Raw genomic sequence first — 23,156 nt, forward strand, 5'->3', positions numbered from 1 at the left:
TTTAAGTTTATTGCCTTCTCTTATGTTTCAATTCTATACATGTTAGCATAGGTATTGAGGGGGTCGATACAAACTAAAGAGAAATAGCATAGGAAAATTAAAAGATAAAGAGTCAATACAAGGACAGTGTATCTGATACTCAAAAAAAAAAAGAGAAAAAAACATGACAAGCAACGATCATAAGACATCACATTCCACTTTCATGACATTGATCAGTGAATATTACAGACCAAACAAGTCATGAGCTGACATGAAATGGCATTTCATATTTATACACCTCCCTTAACTATGTTGTGTCAGCAGAAAAAAAAAAATCCTCAACAGCATGTCCATTAAAATGAATACAGTAGAATAGTCCATTGAAATGCAATAGAGCATACAGCTGTATCACCTTGAAGCATAATGCAGTGTGGTGTTGTGTTGAGAAGTTGGGTATAATTTGGTGCAGTCAGTGCAAGGGCAGTATAATGCAGACCAGGCAGTTAGTATTGGGAAGTCAACTTTTGTGTTAACCAGCACAGAGTTATTATATGGGACGTATTTGTTTAGCATTGTTTGTACACAGTGCATGGTCAAATACATTGCAGTCAAGTGTACTGTAGCATGTTGCAATTGTTAGTGGTTATGTGCTGTCAGGCAGTTAGCAATGCTGGAATACACACATAAGTGCTGTGCAGTGAAGTGTAGTATACTAATCATGGTATAGTTCAAAAGAAAAATTTACCCCACCTAAATATGCCCCTCAAAATAAATTCTGCAATTAAGGTTTGATATCATACTTTTCTTATACCAGCATTAACTTCATTAAATATGACATCATAAGAAAGCCTAATCAATTATCTTTAAAGTGACATCTCACTCGTTTTGACTAGGTGTTCCTGGAATGTGCAAAACAGGTGGGTATGGGGACAGATCAAAAACGAAAAGTCGCTATTGATAATGAAGAGTTTTGATGAAAAAAGACCACTGGAGTAAGCAATGTTGACATGTGAGCACTTATAAAAACTCCCATTTCCTAAATATTAGGTGCTTATTTTTGGTGAACCTTATTGTCTAAATTTGCTGGTACTACTGCAGTTTTCAAGTCATGGATAAAGCCTTGAAGCTAATGATAATCTCACATTACATTATTTTCAAGCACATGCCTCCCCTAACAAGATAAAACAAATGGGGATCTATAAATACACAACATGTTTGCTCCATTTTGAAAAGTTTAACATTTGACCTTTCCTGATACACAGTCATACTGTACATTCCAGGAATGCATAATGTAAACAAGTGAGTTGTCCTTGTAAAGGTAAAATGAATTACTACATTGTAGGCTTTTTAATGATATCACATTTATATAAAATGATGCAGATTTAAGAGAAATATGGTGCATCAAACTGGACTTGCAGGACTTTTTTTGAGGAGTTTATTTGGATTCAGTAACTTAAGAATTATAAGTAGAACACATCAGTGAAGTTTGAGAAATGTATGAAAGTTTGTTAAATCATGTCTGGACAAGAAGCCTAGTACTGTGTTTGTGATTTCACAGTAGGGGAACAATATTATAAATATTTACAGAGAATTCAATATCTTTTCATTTGTCTGACATTAAAAAAGGAGCTTACATTCTTCAGAAGACAGAGAGATAAGATTACTGTTAACATACCTCAGTAACAAGTCAAGGGAATGTGTAGATAACACATTTTGTGGAATTCTCGGAACATTTTGTTTACATCATTCCACTATTGTAACATCATATTTTGTCTCAGCCTTCTTATCCAGCAATGACAGCACACAGTTTTAACAACACTTTTCAAACAGTCTAACACACCTGAGGCAATAACCAAGAGTGTGGGAAATTATACTAATGGCTGAATAAATCTGTTTTATAAAATAATGAAGAAGATTCTCATTGTCAAAAGAAGTTCAATTGTAGGTATATCACACTTCACAGCAGCCATTTTCGCAAGTAGATAAAGCAATAAAATCTCACACGGTCACCATCACAAAGTGCAAGTGCTAATTACCAGTCATTACACTTTAATAATGACCAGTCATGAGCAAAATTATGTATTTAGGCAAAATAAATGCCTGGTCACATGTGTGCTCTCAATCAATCATTTGATTAGGATCTACTTCGTCATTCTATAATCTCACAAAATTACCCTCTAGTTTTCTCGTCTTAAAATCACTACAGAGGGGGGGTCCTAGGCAAAACCAAGTATAAGTGTGACACCATGCAGTAAGCATTGCCATAAGCTGCGTTTACACCATATTCCCACCGGTAACAGCAGCCCCATTTGCCCGAAACGCAGTGCGCCGCAGGTAGATGAGACATTCTCCTGTTTTTCCCCCCTTCGCATTCTAGACTTGTTCCTTCCAGTCCTTGCCCCGGCAAACATATAGCTATCAGACGCTGTTCTCAAGGCATCTGATCAGGCTAGACTATCAATATTTTCCGTCACATTCCGCTACAGTCCGCCTCCCAGTTTTGTTACGGTCTATTACGTGCCACTGTGTTTCTTTGCGTTCACCCCGTTTTATCACGGCATACAAAATTCCTAATGAGCACTGGAATTGCTGTGACAAATTTTTTGACAGTTTAAAAATCTGACACAGCATCTACGGCAATCACGGCCCGCCACATTTTTGTATCCTGTCTCACCGCGTCATTTCACGTCCATCCCGTTTTTTTCCACGGTGGCCTGAAACAGGGCTGCCATGGTTGCTGGGAACATGGTGTAAATGTAGTTATTCAGCTGATCAATATGGTACACTCAAGCGCAGTGAAGTGAAGCATGGCACAATGTTAATCAAGATGCCTCCCACCCAAAGGGTGCCAGAGGCATTGTGATGTGATGCAGTGGGAAATGTTGAAGACTTACCTGAGGTAGATGACACCCCACATGTAGGTGCGGAACCAGAGGGTGGTCCCACTATTAGCCTGGTATTTCCTGATCAGGATTGGGTGGGGCACCGGAAGGAGACCCACCAGGGTGCCATGCTGCAGGAACTTTAGGATCTCACTCTCATCTGTCAGACCCCTGGCAAATAGAATGATAATGCAAGGTTTATAAATGTCATTGGTCCTCAAAATATATCTAACTGGATCTATCTATCATCCATCTATCTATCTATCTATCTACAATGTATATATCTATCTATCTATCTATCTATCTATCTATCTATCTATCTCTCTATCTATCTATCTATCTATCTATCTCTCTATCTATCTATCTATCTATCTCTCTATCTATCTATCTATCTATCTCTCTATCTATCTATCTATCTATCTATCTATCTATCTATCTATCTATCTCTCTATCTATCTATCTATCTCTCTATCTATCTCTTTATCTATCCATGAATCTATTCCTCCATCCGTCTACATAGATACTTATTTAGCCATCCATCTACCAACCTGTACATCTATCCATCTATCTATTCCTACTTCTTCTTCTCTCATGTCGCTACACTTTTCCCAGCCACTGCAGAACACAGGCTCTGGCACATGGGGTGTAATCGTGGAGATCATGTGATGTACAGGGTTGTGGTAGCAGGGTGCAGTTTAGTAGGTGTTCCATTGTCTGGGGAGCCTCCCCGCAGTCGCATTCTGTGGATCCATCATGGTTGTATCCCCATTTCTGCATCAGGGCTTTGCATCTCCCAACTCCGGTTCTAAGGCGATTCAGGCAGCGCCAATTTTGCCATGGCTCACTGGCACCTGTTGGGAGGGATTCCTTTGGCTCAAAAGAGAGGTTATGGGGTTTCTCCTGTAGATGTTTTGACCAGGCTTCTATCCTGCAGCTCTGGGGATTGCCATACAGGGGTTGTACTGAGTGTAGAAAACTCTTCCTACTTATATATCTATCTATCCAGGTAACTAATTCAATGCAATGAAATGCTCCATTATGGGAATTTCTAGAAAATGCGACACAGGGCATACCAAGTACACATTCCTTGGTTAACACCTCCAAGAAGTCAACAGTCACCAGTACTTAGGGATCTACATAGAAAACAACCTGAAATGGGATAAACAGACCCAACACTCCATCAATAAGGGTACAAGGGCCTTAAACTTCATAAGAAGGAACTTCCACCACTGCTCCAGAACAGTTAAAGAACGACTCTACCACACCTTAGTAAGACCTCATCTTGAGTACGGATCCATAGCATGGCATCCGGGCACCGCCAAGAACACCAAATCACTCGAAATGGTACAGAGGCGTGCAGCTCGATTCATGACAGGAGACTTCTCTAGAGAGTCTAGTGTCACTAATATGATGAACACACTTGGCTGGATCCCCCTGGAGGATAGAAGACAACATCTATGCCTCATCAGCTTTTACAAGCTCATCCATGGTGAACTTGACCTAGATCTCCACAAATACGCCTCAAAGAAAGTAACCAGGCTACGGCGGACACACGACGAGCAGTACGACGCCGTATCGACCTTCATCTCTACAAGCCAGCTAGCAAACTCATTCTTCCCAGACGTAATTTCCCTCTGGAATGACCTCCCAAAAGAAATAATATTATCCAAGAGTACAGAAGTCTTCAGAACCAAACTAAACTAGAAATGTCGCTTTGGCGACTGGTATGCCTCCGCCATAATGCATGATTTTCCCAATAGGTCTAGATAGTACATGTGGACAATGTGTGATTACATTTTCACAAAATTGGCAAAAATATTGAAATGACAAGTTTGTCACAAATGTGTTGAATGTTCACCTTCCTTGACCTAGGTTTAATTGGATGAATAGGAGAGCATGTATCTAGGGATTTAAGGACTTTAACTTGACTTTGACCCATTCATACATTTAGGCATTGAGTAATTTTCAAGGTACAGGTGTGGAGAAAAAGTGCAATTTCTGAATTGAATAGTAAATTGTTACCATTTTCATCTGGCCCTTGACCCTAAAATTCATAAGATAATCACTTTCAGGTAGAACATGCATAATATGTACTAAGTATCAAGATAACTTGAGCCACTTCGAGATATGGAGGAAAAAGTTAGTTCAGCACTTTCACTTGATCTTTGACCTTTTGACCTTTGAGGCAAAAAAAGAAGAAAAAAAAACTTTCCAGAGAATTTCTATTAGGTTACACATGCATACACCAAGTGTAAAAAAATAACCCTGCTGGCATTGCATAAATATGAGGGAAATAGTAAAATTTTGAAGTGTTGCACTTGACCTTTGACCCCTGACCTTTGACCCCATGAACCCTACATTCTCTAGATAATCACTTCCAGTCAGTACATGTATATACTATGTTCCATGAAGATACCTTGAACAATTTTCTAAGGCAGAGAGAAAAAAAAAGAAGTTTTGATATTTTTACTTGACCTTTTGACCTTTGAACTTTGACCTCATGACCCAAACTTTCACCAGAGAATCTTTATTGGGTAATACACGTATACACTAAGTTTCAAGAAAATATCTTCAGGCATTCAATAGATATGGCGAAAATAGTAAAATTTCATGTATTTGACCCTGACCTTTTGACCTTTGACCTTTGACTTCATGACGCAAACTTTCACCAGAGAATCTTAATTGGGTAATACATGTATACACTAAGTTTCAAGAAAATATCTCAGGCATTCAATAGATATGGTGGAAATAGTGAAATTTTATGTATTTGACCATGACCTTTTGACCTTTGACCTTGAGCATGTGCACCCAAAAGTTGATAGGCACAACTTCACCCCCTAACACACATTTTATTACATGCCAAGTTTCATTAGGATACCTCAACAGGTTTTGATAGTTACCTTGTCCACAAAATTCATTACGGACGGACGGACGGACGACCCGAAAACATAATGCCTCCGGCACCACTTCGTGGCGGAGGCATAAAAATCAAAGCTCTCATAAAGCAAAATAAACTGGTGCTACCACTCTCGTCAGCCCTGAGTTACCCTTCCTAGCGAAGGTCTTCAGGGATAACTACTACAAGGTACACGGTACCTAGATACACCTATGTCTATCTTTCTATCTATCTATCTATCTATCTATCCATCGATCATTCTATGTATCTTTCTATCAATAAACATGTGTGAGTAATAGGTAAATGTGACTGTCTTAATACAAGGTAGATGCATATGCATCTGCTTGTGCTTATTATGCACTTTATAAATGTATTATTATTATTATTATATGCAGGGCACTGACAACACACCATCATAACAACTCAAACATTACAGCAATAACAAAGAGAGACAAAATGAAGGGACTCGCAATTTGCATTCACACCTCTAACCTTTAACCTTGTTAACTTTTTAACATTTAACCTCTGATGGCACTCAATTCTGGGCATGGAGTGCATATTCCTGGTACCAGATGTACATTGTACAAAGGTGTTTTTGCTTTTACGTTGCAGTACTTTACAAAGAGCAATACAGTAGTCGAATAGAGGTCAAATTTGCAAATGCACAACTGCACAGAAGGAAAGAGCAGTGATTATTAAATATCTTTTTTCTTGAGAAAACCTTAACCCTAACCAGGCCGGGCTTTTTGGCTTGTTCTGTGGCCAGGGGGAGGGTTGATTCAACCCCCCCCCCTTCCCACGGAGATCTCGGCCATCCATCGCGCAATCACCCTGAAAATTGGCACATACATATTACTTGTCGCGTAATCTACCAAACTATAAAAGGAAAAATTGAATTTTTCATTTCTTATATTTTATATTAATTTATATACATGAAATCATACATTTTGCTCTAATTCAGAAAATAAAGCTAATGGCATCCTAATTTTTGGTGGCATAATTCCTTGTAGCATTCCTAACAATGTACTTCAAAAAAAAATCTGGTATCAAAGTTAATTTCTTATGTATTCTATTGTTTTATGAATTTCTTATGTATTTCGTTGTTTTTCGACCTTTTGTTTTTTTTCATGTTTTTTCCACAAAATTCATTACAGAACCTATTTCAAGCATAATTATGCTGAAATTGATTGATTTCAGCCTTTGAAAGTGAAAATAATATCTTTTTAAATAAGGTGAGAAAACTCTTTTTGCATAGACTTTGTACACAAAATCATGTTTTTGAGCCATTAAGGCTGTATGAAAAAACGAGACAGAAACATTGAGCCAAACAAGGTGAGTAGAAGCTAGCTGTAGAGGAGGTTTCTTTGCTATTCTCTGCAATAAAGTAAAGTGTGAATAAAATTTTACAGTATGCCACTAAGAAGACAGCAATAACAAAAATACAGAAACACAGCCATAGGTCAGTATTTTGTGAGTACATGAAACAAAACTTTAACTCTGATATATTAGCATGACAGGCTACTGACTGCATAACACTAGACAGCAAACAGGCAGTAAGTGGGAAATAAGTCAGCAATCTCCACTAGACCCAGTTACTAGTTGTATTTCAGAAAAGGCATCAAAAGCGCCGAATATGCAGTCTGTGATAGTCAGAAAAGAAGGAAAAAAAAAAAAGAGTGGCCAAAACGACACAAAATGATCCACGCTGGTATAGTCAAAGACAGGACATTGCAGGGCCCTGATGTATTAATGGGGATAGGAGGGTGCCCCAACTGCCTGTGCTTGCAGAGAGAAATGGACGGGACATCTGGTCTGCCTCCTCCTACCTGAACAGATTACACAAAATGACCTGGATGCCCTCAATAAACAAGGCCAGAACCTGTGCTGAGTACTGGATGGGTGGAGTGTAGTGACTTGAGAAAAAGACTGCTAGAATCACTGACTCCTATTTGGTTAAAGGGATGGTACAGTATTGGTGGAGATGAGAATTTGGCTTTTAAGTTTTTGCAAGATACCGAGAAAACATTTATGAAATAGTACAGAGCGTACCATTTTAAGAGGAATTTAGATTTAATTCAAAATCAAATTTATTTGATGAAAATCGGGTTTGGAATGACTGAAACATCCAAAAACAAAGTAAAACAAAGCGATCATAATAAAATGTGGGTCCCACACTTTATCAGAATCGCTCTGTTTTGGATATCTCAGCCATTTCAAAACCAATTTTCATCAAATAAACGTTGAATTCCTCATGGAATTACAAGCTCTTTCATATTTCATAAGACGTTTCTCATTATCTCATCAAAAAATGTTAGAAACCTGAAATTAGGTCTCAACCAAAACTATACGATCCCTTTAATAACAAAGGAGTCTTTTTCTGAACTTTAAGTAGGAGACTTCTGAGGATGGAGTGACAGGACATGAGTGACCATCAAGACTGGTCAAGGAGGATTTCTTCTATTTGACCTTTGAACTCACTTGTCAATGCAGATTTTCTCCACCTGTGGCACCAGCACCTGAAGCAATCTCATGATCGTCTGCAGCGGAAGCTTCTGTTTCCATGACTGCACCTGTTGTTATGGAAACAAAGGTACTAGGAATCTCACCATAGGGACAGCTATCTTACTTCCTATTTACATACTGTAAAACCAAAAACATACGCTGCATGAAACTTTTGTTAATTGGAGCCGACAGCCCTTTGCGCAGCATGAAACTTTCACTAATTGCCACTGGCATTCAATGTATTGTGTAGACAGGAACTTTGGCATGCATTTTACTTTCAAGAGTCTTGGCTCCTTGCTAAATTGGCAAAAGTTTCATGCACACGTTTCACAGTAGCCTAACAATCTATGTTTGGACACCAAGATTATTAACATCTTTAGCACATGGTCCAAAAGTGAGATATCACATTAGAGTTAGCTTCAAGTTATTTTTATACACTAACCCTATAAATAAACAGAATACTGATAACATGTCCTAATCATTGAAAGATCTGGTCCCTGATACAGTGTGGCATAGAAAGAAAATGACTCAAAATCATCATTGTCTGATAACACATCTAAATACAACACCAAGATTGTATGTAAAGTCCCACACACTTCAGATTAGCTCACAAAGAATTTGGTAGCAAATTTCTCAGGTACATTTTTTTCCCCCTACCCATTCTGGTGTTGGCCTCCACTCCCCAGACATGCTAGCAGCAGCACTCGAGGACGTGGATCCAGTTCTCTGCAGCTGTGACGGTCTGTATTCCTCCCTACCGGAGCCTGCCCTCGCTTGTTGGCCATCCTGTGGTAATCTGCCAGACTCGGAGGAATGGCTTTCTGTGTCACTGTGTGGGGACACTGCAGCCTGAAGCTAGATATGAAAGAGAGACATCGAAATGTACTTCACGGAGTACAGTCTATCAAAACACCAAGGAAGGAATCACTGTAACAACAACATTATCCTTCAAAGGAAAATAGTACTATCTCAGAAAATTTACACTGTAAAGCAAGCTATTTTGGCGGCATGAAATTTTCACGAATTGCCCCTGCCTTTCAATGCATATAGTGTAGACAAAAACTTTCAGGTGCATTCTAATTTCGTGGATCTTGGCTCTTGTGAAATTCGCGAAATAAAAATGCATGTGAACATTCCTCATTTTACAGTATTTTTGACTGAAGGACACAGGATAGAAAATGACAGCTGTATTGAGGACTTTAAATTAGATGACCTTTTATTGCTGTGTACCATTGATAATATGCCATAATAGGCCAAGATATTTACTGCATTATCCCTTATGCAATCAGGCACTTGGGTTAATCTGCCAAGTTTTTTCATCGGCATTCAGTAGTTTCTCCAAACTTGATAACCTAGTTATAAAATCAGCATGCTCACTCAAGTATAGCAATGTGCCACAGTCCAACAGGTAGGTGGGCCATTATGAGAGGATAAAGGGGACCTTATGATCTCTATTCACTGAATTAATTCCAAGACATCTGTGCTAACTGACCATTTCTGTCATGTATTCAAATTTTATACATGCTTTGTTCACAGAAGATTGCCATAACAACTGCAAAGCTTGTAAGCAGCTTGCCCTATGTAGCAACAACTGACAATGCAAAGTGAATTCTTAAGAAACTTCATTGGAGGGAGTAGGAGTATAAGATAATTTGATACTAGGCTGCAGAAAAAGAAACATACATGAATTTCAACACATTACAGAGATGGTCTATCTATTGGCTGAGAAAATTCTCAATCATGTTTTTAATCTGGCAACACAGCATAGTAAGAGTTAAATCATACAGCTGAGGTGGCAGCCTGGCTTACATTCTGAGCTGCGTTGTCTCCTCCTCCACCGGACCCCGCCCTGTTCTCTCCACTGGGCCCCGCCCTGTTCTCTCCACTGGAATGCTCCACACTGGCTGCTGCTGCTGCTGCTGCCTCGCCAGGCATCACTTTGGATGTTTCTGTCATCATGGATACACCTGGCAGGGAGACAGGAGAAGATCATTTCACAAAATCTATCAAAGAGCTTCAACAACTTTCATGAACGAACAGTTCATGAAAGCACAACAAACAGTGGATGCTTCGCATTCATCCACTATTCGTAGTCTCACCACATAAGAGATATCGCTTAGGAAAGACAATAGTCTCGCCGTATCCAACGTTTAGCGTAACAGTAAAGACAAATAGCCGCACCCTCCGCCTAGACTAAAGGCTAGTATCAAACAAGTAATGATGAATAATTCCACTATCATATAGTATCACAGTCTACATGAAAATGATTCAGTTTATAATAACATCAATCATTAGGTGTAACCATGTGCATTATAAGGACATACGAAGCATTTTGTAGGAAGCTGTTAGATTTCATATCAATCTCTGCCTGCAACATGGAATATGTGATCACAATGCAATTTACATGGCACAACACAGCATGCTTTGAAGAGTTAATCACTATTACTTCCCTGTTTTGCTTTTGAGTTTTTGTTTGTCCAAATTCAGGCTACTGCAAATAAAGCTGGGTATTCAACTGATCATGTGAGCTGGAGCCAACTTTGAAATATGCAAAGACATGATCACTATCCAAGACTATCAGAAAACAAGTTCAAAGTTTCAATCTCACCAACACAGACCTAACATGACAAACTGTTATAAAGTGTGATATGAAGAGGTCTAGTCACTGGCATATCTCTCCTTGCGGTATTTTGTAGGTTCAAAGGTCAAACAGGTGAGTTACCTGGAGTGGCAAGAAGGGTAGCCTTCAGCGTGCCTGGCTCGGCATCAGCCGCCTGCATAGCGCCCTCCATGGTGGCAGCCTCAGGGAAGTCAGCACTGGGGGTGGGGTTCAGCTTCTTGCTCCTCTTGGCTAGAGCCTTGGAGATTGAGACGTGGTCTGATGGGAGGTTTGCCAGTTGGTGGAACACAGTACGTTTCCGGATGATGGTGTACACCAGGTTGGAGTTGCCTAGCAACAGAGATGCACAACAGGTGTGGCTTTAAAAAAATCACTCCATCAAAAGTTTACAATGTGACTGCTATCATCACATTCACACAACATACAAAGTAGCAGGCATTCTGATGGATCTGATGTCTTTCCTGGCAGAGCAGTGAATGTTACTATATCAAATGCTCATCTGGACATGCACAAGGTGTTGACATGAGTGACAAACTAGGGTCCAGCCATAAAACCTATACATTCGTCAACACAGAGACAAGCTATGAATGGAGTATATTAACAACCACTGGGGCCTCTCTCTGTACCTGACACACCCAGCTCTCAAGGAGCGTGCTGTATCAGCAGCATAGAAATCATCTCCTTACTCCTCTTTTTTTTCTTTTTTTTTTATTAGCAAACAAACAAACAAATAACCCAAAACAAGGTAAAATAGTACAATCAGGACAGTTTCTCTTATATCAGAAGAACATAACATTTTGACTTGTATTCATTATTTGTTTCTTACACCAGAAAAAAAAAATCTGCAGAATTCATAGTATGTGATACACACATACCCATATTTTTATACATATTGCTCTCATGTTTTCTTTTTCATCATTTTGGTCCTGTTCAGTCGCCATTTTGAAATTCCTGTCGCCTTGTTCATTCCATACCAAGAGATGACAAAAGTCACTGAAAACTAATTTTATTCATAAATAAACACATTGAGTCAGTGAAGGAACATCAGAGATGCAGCACAATAAGATTCTATGATGCAGTAACCCCCCCCCCAAAAAAAAAAAACCAACCCAAACAAACAAACAAACAAAAAACAATGCCATAACCTAAGCTAAGACTCTATGATGCAGCAGCTTGGAGACTCTACGATGCACTCACCATCAAACTGGTACTGGATGATGTTGTTAAAGATCTCCAGGAGGAAAAAGACCAGGTGATGATTGGAGGGGCTGGAGAAGAGAAACCATGGAGTGGAGAATGCCTCCAGGAGATGAAGCAGCTTGTTGGCTGATACCATGGATAGGCTCTTCAAGTAGGGGGACACTGGAAACAAGAGTCAAACAGGTTGTGTGATCAGTCACATGTGTCACTTTTATCCCTAAAATTGATATTACACTCATCATCATCATATCTAGTATCTTTTTCATATCATATGTTAGAAGTGTTTGAGACATTTTTGTTGTTTGGGAAACAACTGCTTTGTCATGGCCAAGTGAACCAACCGGCTAAGTATAACTGCAATATCATTAATGGCAATGTGTTGAGAGTTTGACTTTGAATAAAAGGTGGGAGTCAAACAAAACTAGTTTTGAAATATGAGGTGGTTTATCTAGTAAGACATCAACTTCATTCAAGTTGAGAGCACTAGCTAGTCATTAAAGATATCATGGCCATTTCTGCACTCAACTATTGTTAGGCAAACTGAGTTTTGATTGCTATGTATCTCCTGTTACATGACATGGTTTGATTTAAATCTTGTGAATGGATACAAATTGACTGAACGTGTGATTATCTCAAGAAGCACCCACCATATTTATGAATGGGTTTAATGTTACTTTGCTTTAATAGGGTAATTATGATCTGTATAACCCTTTTGGTAAGATATATGGGGGAAAGCAATGTGCACTGATATCAAAATAAACTCTTTTGTGTGCTTGACATATTGTTGACTGATTTAATGAATACATTTGGTATTCAAGAACTTTCACAGCTGGTTTTAAACCTAAAACATCCTCAGATAATCATTCAGTATGCTTTACAAGGAGCCAATGCTGATTGAACATGATGATGGAATCTCACAAGAGGTATGTGAAAGTAACCTAATGCAAAAACTACTCTACACAACAGAATAGATAATTGGCTCATGGTTCTCTTTATGTACTTTAAACAAATGTGACATCTCATTCAAAGGAAAAGAAATTGGATATTTCCTGTTCAGTAAAATGGTTTCACACAAAGATGCATGCTTCAAGTTAGTCATCTCATTACATGTATATTTCTGTATGAATCACACCTACTCACCATTCACACTTACTTACCACTCACTCCTAATTACCATTCACACCTACTTGCCATTCACACCTTCAAACCATTCACACATATGCCCCATTCATACCTCCTTACCATTCACACCTCCTCACCATTCACACCTACAGTGTACTTACCATTCACAATGATAGTAAGCAGACAGTCATAGAGAGGCTGCAATCTCTGGTGACCAGATGTGATGATTTTGTGAAACACCTGAAATGGTTTGACAGAAGAAAGAATATTCTTGCTCTTAGATATCACTGAATCTTTTTTAGTACAGCATAATGACAACTCCAAAAACAACTACAAACATAATACATCTCTTCATGCTTATGTAGCCTGTCATTGGGCAAATCTATGTTTTATGTCAGTCTAGAGTGAATCAATTTGACTTTTCTGTAGTGTTCAGTAGCACTTAATTTTTGCCAGCCCTTTAAATTGGTGGAGTTCTTCAGGAAGTGTCAACCAGGCTAATAAATATTTAATATAAAGTGTATGCTTTGTCTTTGTGATGAGCCCTTCTCTTACTTTTACAACATGCAAAAAGCAAACTACAAGTCTTGATAAAAGGGTTTTGGGGATGGTTTGAAGCCCAATGGGAATTGATTTATCTGCACACATGTATCATTGACATATGATGTCAACACTTAAAATGAATAGATGCTCTTAAACGAGGAGAATGTGTCAACATTCAGAGATCCTCATCCTTTAAAATGTACAAAAATTGCAACCTGTAAGGAGGCAGCACAAGCATATTCACCTCAAGCAGTAAACACAATGTAGTTCATTTCTGCCTGAAAGACTGGACTCATAGCTAAATATGTGATTGAAATCTTTGAAGGCCTCTGTGGCCGTAGGTGGTAGAAGGCTTAACGGTGCACCATGTATTCTTTCATGGGTATCTATGTGGTCCTGAAGGAGTGGGCAGGCCTCTCAACAAGTGGGTAGGTGCTTCTTAGGGTCACATGCATACCCAAGAAAGAATATGTAGTGCCCCAGTAAAGGGATGGTATAGTATTGGTGGAGATGAGGACTGGGCTCTCAACTTTTTGGCGAGATACCAAGAAAACACTATTGAAATGGTACAGAGCATACCATTCTGAGAGGAATTCGAAGTTTATCATATAGATGAAAATCAGTTTTGGAATTAAGTTGCTGAGACATCCAAAAACAAAGTAAAACAAAGTGATCGTAATAAAAGGTGGGTCCCACCTTTTATTCGGATCGCCCTGTTTTGGAAATCTCAGCCATTTCGAAACCAATTTTCCTCAAATACATGTTGAATTCCTTTTGGAATTACATGCTCTTTCATATTTCATAAGAAGATTCTCATTATCTCTCAAAAAAATGTTAGAAACCTGAAGTTAGGTCTCAACCATACCTATACGATCCCTTTAAGCTTTCTAGGTGAATCCACACTACCAAGGAGCAATGCTAAGAGGACTTGAGACTAAGATAATCACATCAGCCATGGGATGGCAATGACTGGAAAAGACTGACTTACTATGATGAGGAAGTCTGCGTGAGTGCCAGTAAAGACAGGGATATCCATAGGGACACGCACACTATAGGGCTTGTTCAGACGAACCCCAAAGTTCCTTTCACCACTCAGTAGCAGAAGGATAAATACACCAATGTGCATCAGGCCAACCCGGGCTGGAAAAAGAAAAAAAAAAAAAAGAGAAAAGGAAAAAAATCATGATATGAAATGAGTAGAACTGTGAATACCGTAATGTACAATGTACAAGAAATGTAATGGAGATAATCAGTTTATAAGATGCAATGATGAAAAAGTTCAACAACGAATGAAGTGTTTTACTTTGGTAGGTAATATGCTTGGCTCCATTCCTTCACTCAGCTAAATGTGATTAAGCGTATAGCATATTTCAGCACTACACACAGATTCCTTTAATTTTCCACTTCCTGAAACACTGAAGTTGTAGCTATGTTTCCACCAATTCAATTTACAATTCAAGTTGCTCTTTGGTTATTAAGTCCACAGCAACCATCAGGTTAAATTGTAGATACCAGTAACGCATATTCTACAGAACCGGTTGAAGTTCCTAATCACTGCTATTCAATGGCTGTCTCTAGGTCAATTCTTTCAAATGCCAACCAATGACACATTTTAGTTAGCACTCATAGATACTCACACTGGTCTGCTCTGGCATCGTTGAGATGGTACAGAATGGGAACTAGCACCTCCAGCACATCACTGCTCTTGAGTACATAGAAGAGGAACTTCTTGTTGTGGTCACACATCTTCCAGAACAGCACCAACAACTCCTGATGGAAGGCAATTTTCTTTGTAGAGCCTGGGAGGTAAGTCTAGACAAAGGGGGTTGTACAAGATAAAGATTAGAACATGTGAAGCACCAACAACTCCTGATGGAAGGCAATTTTCTTTGTAGAGCCTGGCAGGTAAGTCTAGACAAGGGAATAGAAAAGGATGATGTTTAGAACATGTGCAATTTTTCACACAGCCAGTAGCTCTCATTTTACAAGAAGGGGTTCGACAAGTAACAGCTTCTCTGATGAAGGCTAAAACCCTATCTCACTGTGCTGCAATCACCGACTGGCTCATCTACTTAAATCAGGGCTGGTTCCGTGATTTGCACAGATGTCTTTAAAAAGCATAATACAAGTGAAAAGAATCATTCAATCATCCAATTTGTCATTGCATCATAATGACCCACAAGTGGGACAACAGCATTATCATGCTCGATCTGGTTGGAGCAGCTTACATTATGGCAAATATGTGGACAGAGCGCACAAAATGGCCAATAGCTTTGTAAGTTATATTGCCATGGCACTGCATGGACATATCAATGGTTAAAAAATCACCTAGGGAACCACGACATCATAATTATGATTTATGGTAAATTGTAATAAATGGGCAAAAACTTAATCACATTGATGCAACTGAAAGAAGCCTTAACTCCCTGCTGAATAAAAGGCATAAAGCCTATAAGATGAACGAATGAATGATCAGACTTTGAAGGTCCTATTTACCATTGGTAGCGCTTTAAAAAAATGTTTGAGATATCACATTTGATGCATATATGTAGGTCAGTTGTATCACAAAACATCCCATCATAAAATTTTGCAATAAAGCCTAAAATATAAGGGGATATCACTATTTTCCTCAATAAACCATAACTGCAGATGGTTTAGTCTAGAAACATTTTTATTTTAACTATTGTTCACATTTTCTATATATTTAACAACCCTTAACATTGATTACACTGCTTCAAATTTTTACATTGACCATTTCTATCCCTAACTGACATTTTAGAACTATTTTGAAGTAATAGAGCTGGGTTTTTGTTTCATCTGCAAATAGTAAATTATGCCTTTAAAGGTTGGTACAAATACTACATATACAGATACAAGCTCACATAGATAGATGATGAGAGAGACGTCACTGTACCTGGATGAGAGGATTGTTGAGAAGTCTTGTGAGGCCTTTGAGAATAAAGTGAAAATCTTCCTCACGATGGATACGGGACAGATAGTTCACAAACAGATTCTCTGGCAGCACCCCCTGTTTGATAGAACAGCCAAAGGGAACAACAAGCTGACACTTAAAACTTCTTCATGTAGGAAAACACATACAAAATAAAACTGAGATGCACGCACAAATAAAAACTTAAATCAGAGCAGTGGATATCTTTAGAAGATTCTCATCAGTAAACTTTCATGGGGTGGGAAGAGACTTTTATTTTTGTTCTTCATCACAGGGCAAGCGGTGCTTTGAGAAGTTATGACAGTATGTAGGAATACCAGTAGATGAATTGAAGTTGCATTCTCTTAATCGTGTCACATCCGAGCCCCGTCGTATAATATATGGCAAGATGAAATATTATAAGTTTCTTCAACTGAGAGTTAGCTGTTGAGATACTGTTGATATTAATCTTGCATTAGACTTCAGGGGGGCATATCTCCAATCAAGTGATTCTGAAAAGCAAAAGGATCCTGCAAAATCTGGAAAAAAAAAATGTCTGCCTGACAAGGAAGTTAAGTTCAATCATTTATTAAAGCATATGGCATAGTGTGCCTGGTTGATACCATTTACTGACTATTTCTAGTCACCTGGGGTAAACCAGGAGGGGTAGGCATCATTCGCCCATTTTTTTGTGTCGGTGGGTAGGGGGACCACTTTACCAGGTTGACACCCTGCTCTTTGCGATGAATAAATGAAATTAAGTTTACAATATGAATCATATCAATATTTCCTACTCCAGTCACGGGCAGAGTTAGCGAAAAAAGGGAAGGGTCCTATTTTATGAATTTCTTTTCTTTTTCTTTAACGAGGGGCTGGGAGCTTCGAAGTCCAACTAACCATGTCATGCCCTTCCTCTCCTCCATCCACCGATGAGGCGACATTGTGGGGGTTGGCATGGTCAAGAGTGACCACCAGGATCTGGGCAGCCACCTCCACCAGAGGCTCACGGGTGTCCGAGAAGAGGAAGTGGTTGTAGGGTACGCCGTACCCCACAGGGTCGTAGGCACAGGCGATGTTCAGCAGGGAGGTGAAGAGTGGTAGGGCATGTCTGGGGGAGAAGAAACCAGGAGAGAATGAAATGTGCCATGCTGCAGGATTGTGCTAACAACAATAATGTATACATCTATGTTTCTATGAGAAGTAAGTACCACAATTAATAGCTCATGTAAAACAATCATTTTCACAACATAAAATCACAGTTTCACATGGTTGTATTTCTTGGACAATATACTGTAAAAGTGGATATTTTCGCGCGACTAATTTTTCGCGCTTGGCCGGGTCAGAAGAGTTTCGCGTGTTTTTAATTCCGCGGAATCTAGACATCACGCACAGGAACATATGGCAAGCAAAAATATTCGCGGGATTTTATTTTCGCGCTAGTTTCTGGTTGCGCGAAATGCGCGAAAATTTAAACACCGCGAAAATTTCCACTTTTGCAGTATCCATTATACCACCATACTCTCACAAACTTGGTATCCTACAGTATATTCATGCGCTTCATGGGACTGCTATCCAATCAACTTTTGTTAATCTTTAGTGATTGCTTTATGACAACAAAAAGACACACAATGAAGACCTATTATTTCTACACATGTTTCATACCCTGTCTTGTTTTTCCTTGTTTCAGTTTTTTTAAATCATTATGTTTGGTGCCATGACAGAAATAGGAATAAATAGTTATCAATGCACTCTGGCTTAATAGCTTTATGCCATACCTGTTATCCGATGAACAAAAGAAACTAATCCATTGATTTGGCAAGCTGTGAGCATCACCTGTTGAAACAAAACATACAGAATTAAAAAAAAACAAAAAACAAAGAGAAATTACATGTACTTGACACAATTTACAAATGTTTGCTACCATTAAAAAAATAACTAGTATCAATACCTTAATCAACATTAGACATCCTTCATATGGTAACAGTGTGAGTATAACATTCAAGAGGTCAGTTGCATATAACTCAGTTAGGCCTAACTAAAAGTTAAACTTTGTGCTTTGCAAATACAATGTAAGCAAGATGATATTGCATTTCTGCACTGTCTTGGTGATGAAAATGATGTGAGATAATGGAACTTTGCATATGAGCTACCGGGACTTCATTATTGACTTTTCAATCTTAAATGGGATAACTGCAAAAGCAATGAAACACTTTTACAAGACACAATTGTAGACTGATTTGTGGTTGTTCCAAATGGTCAAAGACTACAGAATAGTACCAGCATGCCTGAGAATTTTATTCAAAGTTTTGTCGATAAAGTACTACAAAGTACTTAAAGGTCAAGCCCTGATGGCATTACTGAAATGCTAAACCCACATTTTGTAAAATAACAGCTCCCAAGCTCCCAAGAGATACTACCAATGCAATCCAAGCCACGTAAGACAAAGTCGACTTTAATTTCATATTTGCATACGGCCACGTAGCACCCAACTTGCAAAACACCTGGTAACTTACCTTCACAAATGAAAATGTGACAATGTTAAAATATTGTTTAATCAAAGCTTAAAGCTTATCTGTACAGCCAAATATTTCGGTAAATTGTAACATCACGGATATCAGAAACTCGAGCAACAGAGTAGAGTTTCTATATAGTTTCTATTCTTGAGAAATATGTATTCATATGTGCCAGCAAGCTGTCAGGGCACACATTGCTTTAGTAACTGGTTTATATCAGAAGAGAGACACACAGAGAAAGGATGAAATACTTCACAAGTGTGTAGAGAAAGCCAAGACTCACTGGCTGGTGGTAGGTACATCGTCTCCGAGAAGCATGTGAGGAGGAGCTTTAGGATCTCCGTCCGGTTCTGGTCAAGGTGGGCAAAATGGGGCGGGGCCGTGGCGCACCCCACCCCAGCATCCCAGATGTACTCACAGCTATCAATAGACTGAGGGTCATCTGGCTTCTCCTGGGATATGGGAAAAAAAAAATTCAAGGCCATGGGTAAGAGGTTGAACCTCAAAAAGAGTTCTGGGCAAAGCAGTGGGTCTGTGGAAAATCTGCAAAGTGTAATGACCTTTTGTCTTTGTATGTGTGTTTATATTTTACCTCTCCAGTTTGTATATAGTGCTACTGTATTTGGAAGATGAAAAAGACTTTTTGGGAGTGGTTTGAGGGGAAACCAACAGTCATATTTAGAAAACACAAATTTCTGGCTCGGTGATTATGTTAGTCAATTTAATATCTGAGTTAAATAAAAAAATAACAAAGAAATGAATAGTAGAGGCATGATGAGCAATTGTGCCCTTTCTAGATTATGCCATGTCACAGCCCCAATCTAACTAATCACAACACTGCTCAGAATGACAAGACTGAGGATTATATAACTGTTACATTTATAGTTTATATAGTTTTTACAGATGAAATTTTGACACAACACTCATCTACTTTATAACATGAAATGTATCATCTTAACTTCACTCTCACCACAACCTATTATATTCAAGCCTGGCATCTTGTATTTGAAAGTCAATATGGGTTGGATACCAGAACTTCACTTGGTACTGGAACAGTCAATAAGGCAGCTTGTAACATCGGCAACATGCATCATTTCCAGTTTCAATGGTAGCAGTGTGACAGCAACCAATCTACTGCAAGGTACACTGTATTTCACTTGTTGCTGTGGCAACTACAATGTTTCTTGCAATGATTGCAAGCCTTTATATGAAATGGGTCTCAGTCATTACACCAACTATATCATGAAACTTTACAATAATAAAGATAATAATATTCATATTCATAAAGAAGAAAATAATCACAATTTATTCTCAGCACTTGATACAAAATAAACAATCATTGAGGAATTTAAAAGGTACACTAATAGTGTAGGTTTTCAGAGCTTAGTTCTCTCTCTCTCTCTTCTCTTCCATTGTTTAGTAAACTCACCGGCCCTGCTTTCTTGGCGGCAACCACGGTGAAGTCTGGACAGAAGAGGAGATCAGACAGAGCAGCGAGGAGAGACTGGGCCAGGGGAAGGGATTCTTCATCACTCTGAGTGGGAATAAGAGGGACATACAAATTTAAGAATAATCTTTTTTTTTCTTTTCCCCTTCAATATTCATTTCATTTATCTACCTTTGATTTACTCTTTACTTAAACACCCATTCATCATCTTTTTTTTTCTTTTTTTTTCAGAGCAACTGACAGTGAACACGCTCAGTCAAATCCATGTTTTTCATAATAGGAAAAAGCAAACAAACAAACGAACAAATTTGTTGGCTAGTCCAAGAGTATTGACTGAGGGTAGAAATGAGTATATGTCACCTTCTACTAAATGAAATAACTCATGAATTACTTGTTGAGCTTTTTGTCTGTTTGGGGTTTTTTTCTGTAACAATTGTGCATCAGAATAGGACTTGATGATAAATACAGCCAATGACATTCTATGTACAATTGTAATGAAGGTCTGACAACCCAAAACATGTTAGTGTCTCACTATCCTGTTCTCATAGTAACCTGATGTAATACTACTTTGTCTCTGATTACATGTCATTTTTAAATCACTATTTGTGATCTATCATAGCCTACATCACTTTCAGGCATGTCAAAAATAACAAGAATCAAATGGCTCTTGAAAAGTGAAGCTACAAGCAGTAAAAAATTTCTCATAATGTAAAAATCGTTGGGTGAGAGAGAGATCGAAGGGCGTTAAGATGCCACTAAATCCATAGGCCCGAATTCTCAAAGGTGGAATAACTTTATTACACCGCTTATTCCTCCGATTTATTACGGCTCTTATGCAAATCAGGCCCTCGTGACGTAAAATGGCGCGATTTATTCCCCGGAATCTATTCTCAAAGGTGGAATAACTTATTCCCCGGAATGACTATTCCGCGGAATAGTTATTCCAGCTTTGAGAATTCGAGCCATAGTGTTTGAGGCAACTCAATGCCCTTTTTATTCTCAACCAATGAAATGGTTGTTAAGTTCAAACGATTTGATTTATTTAATCTCAACATTTTCACAAAAGGAAGCTGTGTAAAAGTCTATGTCGATATTATCTTATATTTGAATGCAATACATTACAGTTTAGAGTCAGTCCAAAAACAATTGATATGAAATGACACTGGACTGTGCTCTCTGACATTCCAAATACATCTCCCCATTCAAAGCTATCTGGCAGCTATATCTTGATTTGGTAATCTTGGTTTGATAAAGTCATTTTGAACTAGATCAAGATGGAGCGGAGACAACATGATGCTTAAATGTATTCTTGGACAAGCTTTTAATTTTACTATTTCATCTTCCTCCTCCTATTTGAGAAAGCAAGTAACATTTTGCAATCTCTTCTCAGTTCCAGAAGCTCCTAAAATGGCTTTCATCTACAGCACAATCTGTAATAGGCATGAAAAATTCAACTCCTGGAAATGATACCATTTTCGCTGTCCTGCAAAGAAATACTTTGGTTAGTACTGAAATGCACTGCAAACAAATCACACTTAGGCATGGTCAAACAGGCCAAAGATTACAAAGTAAAGTCTTCGCGATCTTTTGTCGTCTGGTCACGCTGGCAGTCAAAGTTCTTGATCTGTGGATCGAGAAGTTTGGGTCACAAGTGCTAGTTATTGTGATGTAACAATGAACACCTGTGCATCACAATGGTCACACGCTTCAGAGACACCGCCAGCAAACAGGTGGTGGACTGGTCATGTGACAAACTTCGCAAAGTTTCATTTTCTAGCGGTCACACTGGCAAAAGATTGAGAAGTTTGGCGGGGGTGGGGAAATATCTCTAGTTGGAGTGGGAAGTTTTGCAAGAAGTTTCGTGGAATGTTTCTCGGGAAGTTTGAGGTTACACTGGCAAAACTTTGAGATCACACTGGCAAAACTTTGAGATCTAAAAGATCACGATCTTAAACTTATCAATCTTTAGCCAGTCTGACCGCGCCTGCTGTAACACTTCTTTAATAATCAATAGTGCAACACTACAATGTACACTGTACTTCTAGTTGAAAAAAAAAAACACAAAAACAACAACACAAACAAACAGGTAAACTTTGCAGCTCTGCACGTCTCTGTATAGTCTTTAAAGGTAAACTCGACAAAACTTATAAATTTTGAACAAATTCAAGCAAAATCACAGCAGATAGTGAACACTAAACACAGACAGACAGACAGATGCAGTTTTACATGTATGATGCTATTTGCAGTATAGAATGTGCTACAAAATATATGTGTACAGCAGAGGGATAAGGACTTTAGAGCCAACTTGCACTAGATCATTTCTGTAATTATTTTAAATGGTGTTTCTTTTCAATTCATTACTGAAATGGTCTATCATGAGTAATAACAGTATAAAATGTATTCTTAACTAGGTTATATCATAAGCTCACTAGCTCGAATTTGAGGGAAGAAAAACAAAAGTATAAAACTACATGTACAATGAAGATAACTTTGAAGAAACCCTCAGGTATTCAGAGAAAATAC

The 23,156-nt window shown here is 38.5% G+C and overlaps 1 protein-coding gene across 2 annotated transcripts in view; it reads right to left on the reverse strand.

Annotated features, from left to right (window-relative positions):
* Positions 1–23,156, reverse strand: part of LOC140231483 (protein HID1-like) — a 77,030-nt gene that overhangs the window by 41,735 nt on the left and 12,139 nt on the right. For both annotated transcript variants that reach the window (XR_011901442.1, XM_072311615.1), the window contains exons 4-17: positions 20,616–20,720; positions 19,470–19,638; positions 18,449–18,506; positions 17,571–17,781; positions 16,659–16,772; positions 15,382–15,556; positions 14,733–14,884; positions 13,363–13,441; positions 12,077–12,241; positions 10,982–11,209; positions 10,069–10,226; positions 8,917–9,114; positions 8,236–8,327; positions 2,874–3,032 (exon numbers count right to left, since the gene is read on the reverse strand). Coding sequence is in view for 1 of the 2 variants with exons in the window: in XM_072311615.1 (XP_072167716.1) it covers positions 2,874–3,032; positions 8,236–8,327; positions 8,917–9,114; positions 10,069–10,226; positions 10,982–11,209; positions 12,077–12,241; positions 13,363–13,441; positions 14,733–14,884; positions 15,382–15,556; positions 16,659–16,772; positions 17,571–17,781; positions 18,449–18,506; positions 19,470–19,638; positions 20,616–20,720 (2,063 nt within the window). In the remaining variant the exon portion in view is untranslated. The remainder of the gene's footprint in view (positions 1–2,873; positions 3,033–8,235; positions 8,328–8,916; positions 9,115–10,068; positions 10,227–10,981; positions 11,210–12,076; positions 12,242–13,362; positions 13,442–14,732; positions 14,885–15,381; positions 15,557–16,658; positions 16,773–17,570; positions 17,782–18,448; positions 18,507–19,469; positions 19,639–20,615; positions 20,721–23,156) is intronic.

The sequence above is a fragment of the Diadema setosum genome, chromosome 8, assembly GCF_964275005.1.
Source record: "Diadema setosum chromosome 8, eeDiaSeto1, whole genome shotgun sequence".
NCBI classification, from domain to species: domain Eukaryota; kingdom Metazoa; phylum Echinodermata; class Echinoidea; order Diadematoida; family Diadematidae; genus Diadema; species Diadema setosum.